The sequence below is a fragment of the Hyperolius riggenbachi genome, chromosome 2 (genome assembly GCF_040937935.1).
Source record: "Hyperolius riggenbachi isolate aHypRig1 chromosome 2, aHypRig1.pri, whole genome shotgun sequence".
In the NCBI taxonomy this organism is placed as follows: Eukaryota; Metazoa; Chordata; class Amphibia; order Anura; family Hyperoliidae; genus Hyperolius; species Hyperolius riggenbachi.
The window spans coordinates 559,881,131-559,892,406 of record NC_090647.1 but is presented as its reverse complement, the minus strand read 5'-3'; the positions used below and the strand labels follow the sequence as shown (position 1 = coordinate 559,892,406).

The window sequence follows — 11,276 nt, the reverse complement described above, 5'->3', positions numbered from 1 at the left end:
TACCTCCTCTAGATATTTTGATACTTTGCCGCAGCATGTGCAAGCCACACCTAACCAAGTTTAGGACGACTCAATAGATATTTTATTCCAAAATTATATGTATTTTACCCGCCTGCTCTGTGTAGTAACACAGGCCAGCGGAGGTTAAAGTGTAGACAGAGGGAAAATTCCTGTCATTTATAGTTCATTGCATAGCAATTGTGGGGCAACGCCCAGTCGTCATATCCATTGAGTCATCCTAAATTTGTCATATTGAATGGTATAGCTGACATCAGCCAGTTTATTTTGGATAGCGCATTTTTGATTTTGGACTGCGCAATTTTGATTTTGATAGCCACCATTTTGTTTTTGATAGCCACCATTTTGTTTTTGATAGCAGCCATTTTGATTTTGATAACAGCCATTTTGTTGTCGTTCAATTCATCCATTTTGTCTCCAGAGACCCTGTGGTAAATTGAGTAACAGGGCCGACGGCCATATTTGATGAGTCATAACTCTGCACTATATTTGAGTTGACTGCTAATTGGTTTAAGCCTTTTGTATTGGTGAATAAGTATAATAACATTTTGATGTTTTACTGAAATTACCCAGCTCATTGCTTATTATAAGAATGACCTTATGAGTTTTGTTTTATATCAAAAGTGCAATATTATATTGTTTTGATATTGTAATATTTATTCGATATTAAATTGATATTTTTATAAATTGGTCCACATTTATTTGCATGTTTAAACCAGTACTGTAAAACCTCGGAAAACAAGCTCACACAGTTAGGCGTATGTTTGTATTTTAGCTCCTCCTATTTTCCCAGGAGCGTTACATTTACATTTTTGATTTTATATTTATTTTTAAACAAGTTATACAAACATTGACAAAACGCCCGACAGGGTTAGGGGAGGAAGGGGGTTAAATAGTAAATATTTAATACATGCTTAAAAAGTAAGAGTGTCTTCTGTTACACTGGGGTGTTTTTGGATGTATTTTACTTTTTGGCCACAAGATGGCACTACACTTAGTTCATAGTCTGCTGTTTATAGCAGATAGGAACAAAACTGTTTGATGTTTCCTTGGGGTTATGAAAGAGATTCTTTCTCCCATTCATAACGGCAGTGGTTGGGGCCGAGAATGAGTTGATTCTCATGCCCTGATCACAGGCAAATGGGTAAGTGGCAGAAACTGTGCTGGAATCGCGATTAGCAGCGGTAAGTATACAGTGTGTATACATACACCCCTGATCTGCTAGTGGTAAACGGGCATATATACATAAAAATCTGGAACTGGTTAATTAACATCACTGTGCACAATAAAATGTTTGATATATATATATATATATATATATATATATATATATATATATATATATATGGCGCTATTGATAAACTTCATTTTTCTCCATGCGCTATTATGCAGTACTATTAAATAGCGGGGGTTCTTTCGTGAATTATGAAAATAAAAAGTTTTTCAAAAAATGAATGGATTCCTCAAAGCAACATGTAATGTAAATGATAGACTGGGAGGCTAATCCATTTGATAGGGGTTTTTTTACTTGCATTTCACAAACATAACTGCTGCCTAGTTTTCAGTTGAGTAATCTATTGCCATCAGTTGCAGTGATAGCGGCTGATCTCTGCATATTTTCTTCTTGTATTCACACACACAGAGAAAGGACCCATCCCCCTCCCTGCAGGAATGGCTAAAGCACATGCAGATAACTATTCAGTGAGTACGTCAAATGTTTACATAGTTGCCCGGCAACCAGACGGCATCTGTGCAGAATAGTTCGTATCTTCTGCAAGCGAGCAGTTCAATAAGGGGACACACTACAGCTGATAGCAGATAACTCGCTTGCAGAAGATACGAACTATTCTGCACAGATGCCGTCTGGTTGCCGTGCAATTATGTAAACATTTGACGTACTCACTGAATAGTTATCGGCATGTGCTTTAGCCATTCCTGCAGGGAGGGGAGGGAGGGGTGTGTGTCCTTTCTCTGTGTGTGAATACAAGAAGAAAATATGCAGAGATCAGCCGTTATCACTGTAACTTCAACTGATGGCAATAGATTACTCAACTGAAAACTAGGCAGCAGTTATGTTTGTGAAATGCAAGTAAAAAACACCCCTATCAAATGGATTAGCCTCCCAGTCCGACATCCGTCACTAATTACATTACATGTTGCTTTGAGGAAACCAGTCATTTTTTTAAAAAAACTTTACACTATTTTAGAAGGATGTTTAATAGTTTATGCATAAACCACTTTATTTTTTTATCATTCGCGAAGGAACTCCTTTAAGCGTACATTTTCAATGCAGTGCCATTCTCTGATCTGATGCTACTGACCACTTCATAATGGGGTTACCCTGTAAGGTGACATCTTGTTATCTGATGGGAGATCCTATCATTTGTGTGATCTGCAGGTTGAAATTTCAAAGTACTCCAAAGTCTGGACCATTTTCCAACAGTCTGAGGCTCGGAGCCCACTAGCAGCAATCTTCTGAGTGCTTTGCGAGGTGAAAAGCTCTTGCTAATGTAATGCTATGGGTGTGATCCCACTGGAGCGATGTGATTTTATAAACATCCCCAAAGCATTGCATTAGCAAGAGCTTTTTCAAGTCACTAGTGCTTAGAAAAGGCTGCTTAGTGGGTCTGAGCCATGCGAAAGATTTGGTGGAAAGTGTAGGGTCGTTAAAAGTGTAGCTGAGATGGGGGGGAGGGGATTAGAGTGCCAACAATCAAAAAATTGCAATGCAAATTGGCTGGCCAAGGCAAACATGGCCACGGTCCCTAATAGTGTACTAGTTCACTGGGCCCCATACTGCAGTCCCACCCGTGATGCTCTGAAGCAGGTGACTAGAGGAGTTTTTTGCAATAATATTCCTATATGAGCTGCTGGAAAAGTCAAACCTAGCCAAAATTGAGAATTTTTACCATGTAAAGTTACATACACACAATATGTGATTTATACTTGGATAGTATGGATAGGACAAAGAACTAGAAAGACAAAAAGCTGAACAGAATAAAAGTCTTTTATTTCAGTTGCTTTATACAGACAATATGAAAGTTTCCAAGACTCAAACTTGCCTCCAGTGATTACAGCCCCCCCAGCACAGGGCAGAAAGGGGTGGGGAATTTGGAAACCCAGCACAGTGCAGCAAAGGGCGGAGTTTAATAAGTGAATCTGGATGAACATTCAGCAACTCAGGAAAGGACTGATGCAACTCTACAGGAAATCACAAGCTATTCTCCCTCAGGAGGCCCAGCTTCCTGCCTCTCAGGAGGCACAATATCCTCCCCCTCAGGAGGCCCAGCCTCCTTAAAAGGCACAAGCTCCTCCCCTTCAGTCTTGTCCAGCTGGTAGGTGGTGAGAGACGGCGGCTTATTTTCTCCCGGCAGCGGCTGAAACACCAGGATGTGAGCGTACGTGTCATCTGTATACTGCACCTGTAAACACAAATATAAAGTCTTTAGAAAAGTGACTACTCTACCAGTCTACAGAAAATTCCAATGTAGTCCTCTCAGGCCCAATATGAATATAAAGGAGTTCTTAGCTCATTCTGGGCCAGCAACTGCTAGTATTAGAAGACAGAATCAGCCAACTGGCTTGTACTGTAGGCTGAAGGGGAAAAAAGACAAAAACAAAAAACAAAAAAAAACCCACAAAACTCCAGGCCCTAGTATGGTTGTGGCTATGGATAGTCCATAGTGGTACTCTGCTATGTTGTATAGTAGTTGGATAATGTACTGTAAGGGCTCTGCTTCAGACACAGAAGACCAGGATTCAAATCTCAGCTCTTCCTGGTCAGTAAGCCAACACCTACTCATCAAGGAGTCCTTTGGCTGGACTAATGCTGCTACTGCCTATAGACCACCACCTAATGGCTGCAGCTCTGACGCTTTGAGACCAGGAGAAGAGTGCAATAAAAAATGATTTGTTTGGTCCAGCACACTTGACCTGCTAGAGTTCAGATAGGTTGTAGTAATATGCTCACACTATTTGGCCAGAACCTTCAAGTAGTAGCTGTTGCTGTGAATGGAGAACTGCACCCAATGGACTTGCGCTGGCTCAGCTCAACCAAACAAGATACTGTCTCTCCAGTCGCTATGGCACACTGGGATGCTTAGATTACAATTAGGGAGCACCAAAAATCAGCAAGATGACAACTTCTAGGTGACCTAGCTAGAATGCAGGAAGGACAACACAATGGGCTCTATTCACAAAGAGCCAAAAAATTACAGCAAAACTTTACCGCTATATTTCTGCCAGTGGTAAACTCAGGGCCGGATTTCTGGAAAGGCCACGGCCTAGGGCGATAAAATCAGATAAGATAAGAAGGGCGGCATGACTTGGAGAGAGAAGAGGTCATATGTCAAAATTAATCACCTCTTCTGGTCCCGCAGCACAGCCAGCCAGAGCCCTGCTCTGCACTAAGGGCCTTTTTCCACTAGCCTGCGATTTGCGATTTGCTTCTGATCGCAAATCGCAAGGTACATGAAACTAATGGAAACTGCAGTAGCAATTTCCATTAGTGCGATCCGATTGCGATGTGATTTTGGTCAAAGCGCAATCGTCGTCCTGCCGCGTTTTGTATGCGATTGAGCTGTACTATAATGAGTATAGTAGCTCAATCACAATCGCATGGTGGAAATTGAAACGCGATTGCGATCGGAATCGCGATCGCAATCGCATTTCATAGTGGAAAAGAACCCTAATAGCTGAATTCCAGAGTTCCCCAATTCCAGCAAGTCTCTCTCTCAATCAACATCTGCTGTCACCTCATCTGATGATCAATTCCTCTTATGATCATACAAGTTGATGTGAGAAATACCAGGGATTTACATTACAAAGCAGATAGAACTAAGTTCCGCTGAGTTTGAATGCAGGCATTCAAAGACATCAGTGAACCCTGCTAATTTCTTCACTTTCTCCTTTACAGTTGTGACACACTGACCCCAGCAGCTGTAAATTACACTTTCTTATCTCTAGTCTACTTAAATTTATGGCTTTAGGGTTTTTTTCTTCCTAGCCAGCAGTGGTCTCAGTTAACTCTTTCCTGACTCATTTTCTGTTCCTACCAACTATGAGAGGAATAAAAATGCTGTTTGCTTCCCTTTCATTGCTAAACTGTCACTGTCACCTGAGCTGTTACTACCTCTATGCTAGTCTGTATAGTTTGGCATCCTTCTTTCCTGTAGCAGTAAAGCATTGTACCATTTTAGCCACAGCAAAAGCAGAGAGTTTTGAATGAGGACGATACCATTTATTGGCTTAAAAGAAAAAAAGTAATCTTTCTGTGAATAAGCCTTCTTAAGACTTTGTTCCTGTATACTGTCAATATGTTAGAGCAAACCACCATATGTACTTTCAACATTCAAAAGAGATACATAGATTTTTCAAATATAAATAAATATCATTCAGATGCTTTAAAGTGGAGCTGAACTCTTGCACAGGACAGAAGGAAAACATAGAAAAATCTACCTTGTATTTTTTTTTAGAGAGCCTGTGTAATTCCCCCTCATCTGTGTCTAATCTGACGTAATTTGATCTCTCCTGTGTCCCCTGACTGCCACAACATCTAAGCTAATTTGAAAGCACAGGATGTTAACAATATGTCTGCTTCCATGAAAGCAGGAAGTAGACACTGCCGATTTATTGCAGGATTTGTATCAGCTGTAACAAAGAAATTTTTTTTAAAGGTTATTGTGTATCTTTTGAAGCAGAGAGGAAGTTCTGAGTTCAGGTCTGCTCTAATTACAACCAAACATCCAAAGTGGGTATTGACAGGATGTTTGCTACTTACCTGTTCTGTTTCTCTCCATTAAGCTGTCCTGTCACCTGTTTGTGGCTCTGACTGCAGCCAGTCTCAGGACAAAGAAGCAGCGCATGCTCTGGCCACTTGCGACTTGCGCAAGTTTTCTGCTCCTGCCCAGATGTGCACAGCAACCGCCAGTATAGTGTTATGCATTCTTGACAAGTACATATATCAGCGTCATTTCTCAAGTATGCATTCCCAGAACACTATTGGCTGCTGTGCACATTCGGGCAGGAGCACACATTGCAGGAATTATTGAGCAGACAGAGCATCCTCTGATTCTTGCCTGGCTGAATGGGAGGCAGAGCAGCACATCTGAAATGAGCCCATTCAAACCAATGATCGATAGTCAGTGTTGGTCAGAATGTTTTTTGGTAGTGGTGGTGGTGGCGGGGGGGGGGGCGTGGTAGATGACAGCAGGCCTAGGGCACTGGAAAGTACAAATCCGGCCCTGGGTAAACTCTGCATTTTTTCCACATTCACTTATATTTTCCGCATGCGGGGAAAAAAAAAAAAGATGCGGAAACAGCAATTATTCATGCGGGAATCATGCGGTAAAAAGGTCGCATGAAAAAGTGTTTAAAAAAAAAAAAAAGTCCAGCAAGCACAGCCCTTAAGCCTCCAGACTTCATTAAAGTCAATGGGATGCGGAATATATCACCTACTACTTGTAGGTGGAAAAAAAAAAAAAAAAGTAAACCATGACGAAATGATGCGCCTGAACATTTGAGAATTGATCTTTTATTGTGGAAAATACCGACTTTTGCGGAAATTTTTCCACATGAATCCCGCACTTTTACCGCATGCGGGAAAAACATGCAGAAAATTTAGAGAATGCAAACTTGACGGTATTTTGGGTGCAAACTTCCCGCATGTACTTTACCGCATGCGGGAAGTCTGAGACTAGAGCCCAATATCAGCAAGATGAGGTTACTAATCGTATTCACTTCTTGTGCCAAGACCCCCTAGCATCCATTTGTACACAAGTTACCTTGATGAGGTAGTTCATGCCAGCCACAACCTGTTGCCTGTACGATTTGGCCACAAACATGGTGGTGTTCACTCCAGACTGCTCCAAGAACTGCGGCTTCACCTGAGGGAGATATAAGATTACACAGCATGTAGTTTAGCTACTGTCAGAGGTTAGAAGACAAAAAAAAAAAAAAAAAAGTATGCAGACACTGGCAGCAGAGTCAGAGGAGTGACAGTGAAAGTCAGACGCTGCAGCTAACATATGTTTTTTTACGTCATCTTGGCCGTTTATAGGTCTTACCATTAACCAATTGTGTTGCTCACCATTATGTCACACTTGCAGCAATACAAAACAGAGCTATAATACTATCAGCAGTGCCAGCCTGTGACTGGTGCACACCAAGAGGCACTGGGGTGAGGGTCTTGGCATGCTATCAGTTTCTGATCTGTGGTGCAGCCCACTGACAGGCAGGGCAGTTTCTAGGCCAAATTGCCCCCAGGACAAGTGTGTAGAAATTGCAACCCCTTACCCCATAGGCTCGAGAACATTTGTGATGAAGTATTTTACACCCCCCCCCCTTATAGGTAGCCAGGTAGAAGTGTCCCTATTATAGGTGAGCCAGGTACAGCCACCAACCCCCATCCCGCCTTCACAGCTTGGGAAGCAAAATAGGTCACCAAGTACTTGTAAGTAATGTAAAGTCAGTAGTCAAGTCAGAAGTAATGCACCCCTTTAACCTTAACCAGTGTTAAACCCCACCCCCCCTCCTAAAGACCAGGCCACGTTTTTTTAACTAGGCCACTGCAGCTTTAAGGCCAAGCTGCAGGTGCACACAGCACACAAGTGATTGCTCTCCCCCCCCCCTCCCCCTTCTTTTCTCCACACCAACAGAGCTCTCTGTTGGTGGGGTCTGATCGCTCCCCGTGTTTTTTTTTTCTCCCTCCCTGAGCACACCATAGGGGGGGGGGGAAAGAGTACAGTCCATTTTATTCTGGGACAAAGAACACATTGGCCTCTGTTCATAAAGCATTCCAGCATGTGGTAATGCTCAAAACAGGCGACTTTCCCGACCATTTAGCAAAGTATCAATTCATAAAAGCTGTTTCCACATGAAAAGCTACAATTCCTGAGCAGTGCGGGGAAATTACCGCCTTATGTGTGATTATCTCAACACGTCACTAAATGTCAATTCAGAAAGATTAGAGCAGGTGGTATTGGGACAGAGAATACAGTCTGTTTAGAAAAGGTGATAAGCCAGCGATAACAGGAAAGCTAATAGAGACAGACCTCTCAGGCAGCAGCAGTGAGAGCAGAACGAAAAAAAAAAAAAAAAAAAAAAGGCATCCCAGAATACCCAGGCCGTGTTTAACCTCTTGGTTACCAGTTTTCAGATCTATTTCACATCAGAAAGCCTGCATGTGTAACATTTCTTGAAGTTCTTCTAAGCTGTGGCAATCAGATATAGATTGTTTAGAAAGACTAAGATTCAGGGCAAACAGAGGCAGTTAAAAAAAATGCACATCTAAAGGGAAGCTGGGGCTGCCCCTTTTATTGTAAGGCTGTCTCTTAAAAAAAAAAAAAAAAAAAAAAAAACACAAACAAAAACTTTATGAATTAGAGCACACAAAAGTCTAATATACAGATGCATCATTTTCCCTCCAACAACATTTTAATTTTACCGCAAAGCCTTTTAGGAATAGAGCCTAGAGAGAATATGGGCTCTATTCATAAACCTTACCGCAAGTTTTCCGCTCAAAACAGCGGATTTTCCCGTCCATTTAGCAAAGTGGGCATTCATAAAAGCTGTTCCCGCATGAAAATCTACAATCCCCCAGCAGAGCGAGAAATTTCCGCCTTCTCCAGTGTTTTTCTAGATTTATCTAGAAAAAACAAAATGGCCATTCATAAAGATTAGAGGAAGCGGTATGTGGACGGGAAATACCGCTTCCTCTGATTTTGCGGATTACATACAAGTGAATGGGACAGACCTCCCAGAGAGAGCAGCGCACGGAGGGACTCTGCCGGCTGAAGTGTTTCCGCATGCCTTCCGACAGCTTACCGCCAGCTTTCAGCGGGAGATCTCCGCTCTTGCATCGCAGCTTTCAAGATTTTTTTGAATGTCCACCCAGAAGTGTAAAATACCGCTGCGGTATTTTACCTCTACGAGTATTTACGCCACAACCTTTTTATGAATAGAGCCTAGAGAGAATATGTATCCATAGAAAGTTTCCCACTATGGGCTCTATTCACAAAGCATTACCACATTCAGTAATGCTCAAAGCAGCTGATTCTACCCATCACCTTCCCAAGTTACAATTCACTATACCTGGCTGCTACCGCATACAAAGTCACAGTTCCCGACTAGTGACATAAATTACCAACTTCTGTGCTAATCACCTCAGGAAATGTCAATTCACAGAGATTCTCGCACTTCAGTTACCGGCCAAAAGCGTTGGTAATTTTCTCCAGCCCACAGCAGCCGATAACCTGCTCTCCCCCATGCTGTTTCTGTGCGGCAGAAGAGCTCCCCCTGGTGGCCACAGCACATCTAAAGGGAAGGGGAGGAGGAGTGTAAGATACCTCATGAGGTATTTTACCTCCAAATTTTTTTTTAACCACACTGCTTATTGTGAATAGAGCCCAATGTGAATCTTTTAAGTTATATTAAAGCTGACCTATCAGCATAAATAAAACTTTGCTTATGTATCCCATCCTCCACAGGAGGCTCCTCTAACTGATATATGAGCTTTACAATCTCCCTATAAGAATATCACTGCCACTTACTGCATCACAGAGAGCCTGGATCTCCTCATCTGCCTGCTGCTCTTCCCCAAATCCTCCAATCACAGGCTGCTGAACTTGGGGCTCCTGGTCACACATCTTCTATTGTGCAGCAACTAACTGACCGCAGGTAACCAGAGCAAGTGCTTATATATGTGTGGGCTGTACCATTACCAGCTGGAAGGAGGGGGGAGTGACTGGCAACTAGAGATTAAGGCCTCTTTTCCACAGACTGTTGAGCTGTGTGCTCAGCAAGCAGTTACCAGGCAGCAGTGAGCAGTTGTGAGAGTTTGAGAGGCATTTCACTGCCTGACAACAGTTTGTGGAAAAGAGGCCTAAAGAAGGTCAATAAGATGCAAATAATTTCAAATTGATACAGACATGTTTTATGCAAATTTATGAAGTTTGAAAATGGACCAATTGAATTCCATGTTGGCTTAATTTGGGGTTGTATTGAAGATGTATAACATTTACATTAAATATTTGCATGATCCCGCATCAACTCAGGATTATTTGCATCTCAATAACCATCCCTAACTAGCGGGAGAGTTGAGGGAGAGGCTGGGAACACATTAGGGCTCTATTCACAAAAATTCTCATACATGACTTATTTATCTCCTAATTACATAACCTATCAGCACATTTACAAGCAAAATAATCACCGAGGCCCCATTCACACTTCAGCATTTGCAGGCAAAATGCTCAAACGCCAGCGCTGTTGAAAGCGCTAGTGTAACTAAACCCTATGGACCCGTTCTTACTTGGGCGATTTGTGGTAAAAAAATCGTGAAACGTAAATGCGTCGCCTGCACCATTTTCAGGCGATTTCCTGTCGATCGCGTTTCAGTGCTATAGAATCACTAAACGCGATCGCGGAAAAATCACTGCAGTGTTCAGTGATTTTTTTTCACAAATAAATCACTCCTGCAAAACGCCGTCTGTAATCGCAGGCGTTTTGCAAATGCAAGTGTGATGGGCCCTCAAGGTAAGTTGTTCCTTATTAACTTCACTTATTCACAATATTACTTTTCTTACCTTAACCACTTCACCACTGAGGGGTCTTAAAGTATTGTTAAAATCGCACAAAAGTAAACATACCAGTGTGTTAGGGGACATCTCCTATTCCCCTCTGTCACAATTTCGCCGCTCCTCGCCGCATTAAAAGTAGTTAAAAACAGTTTTAAAAAGTTTGTTTGTAAACAAACAAAATGGCCACCAAAACAGGAAGTAGGTTGATGTACAGTATGTCCACATATAGAAAATACATCCATACACAAGCAGGCTGTATACAGCCTTCCTTTTGAATCTCAAGAGATCATTTGTGTGTTTCTTTCCCCCTGCAGCTCACTGAAGAGTTACAAGCTGATTCTTTGTTTCTTCTTGCAGACAGCTCTGCCCGGTTGTCTGTAATTCTGCAGCATGTGACTCATCAGTATGTGAACAGAGGATTTATCCAGCTTGTAAAAGATAAGAGAGCAGAGAAAAGCTGGCTAATGTAAGGGCCGGTTCACACGGACGGCAGGCGGCGTTGCGGTGGCCAGGAAGTCGCGTCGTCCTGTGACGTCCCGTTCGGTGGCGGCGGTACAGAGATCGTCGCGATCGGCGTTTCTCGTCCCCGCAGGGGGACATGAAGCCGCGCCGGCTAGCCGTCCCTGGACGTTGCATGCGGCTTCTAGGGACGGCCGAAACGATGCGTTAAATCGGGATCAGAAC

At 42.5% G+C, this 11,276-nt stretch overlaps 1 protein-coding gene across 1 annotated transcript; it reads right to left on the bottom strand.

The window, feature by feature from the left end:
- Nucleotides 1-3,007: 3,007 nt before the first annotated feature.
- On the bottom strand, nt 3,008-9,662 carry LOC137545295 (stefin-C-like). Its single transcript, XM_068266410.1, has 3 exons — nt 9,567-9,662; nt 6,801-6,902; nt 3,008-3,440 (listed from the first exon to the last, which is right to left on the bottom strand). The coding sequence occupies exons 1-3, from the start codon at nt 9,660-9,662 to the stop codon at nt 3,237-3,239; spliced, it is 402 nt and encodes a 133-aa protein (XP_068122511.1). The 3' UTR covers nt 3,008-3,236.
- Nucleotides 9,663-11,276: the final 1,614 nt, after the last annotated feature.

Coding starts and splice junctions, on each gene's coding strand:
- LOC137545295 (XM_068266410.1), bottom strand. CDS start 9,662: ATGTGTGACCAGGAGCCCCAAGTTCAGCAGCCTGTGATTGGAGGATTT. Junction 6,903..9,566: donor TCCAGGCTCTCTGTGATGCA/GTAAGTGGCAGT, acceptor TATCTCCCTCAG/GTGAAGCCGCAGTTCTTGGA. Junction 3,441..6,800: donor GCATGAACTACCTCATCAAG/GTAACTTGTGTA, acceptor TTGTGTTTACAG/GTGCAGTATACAGATGACAC.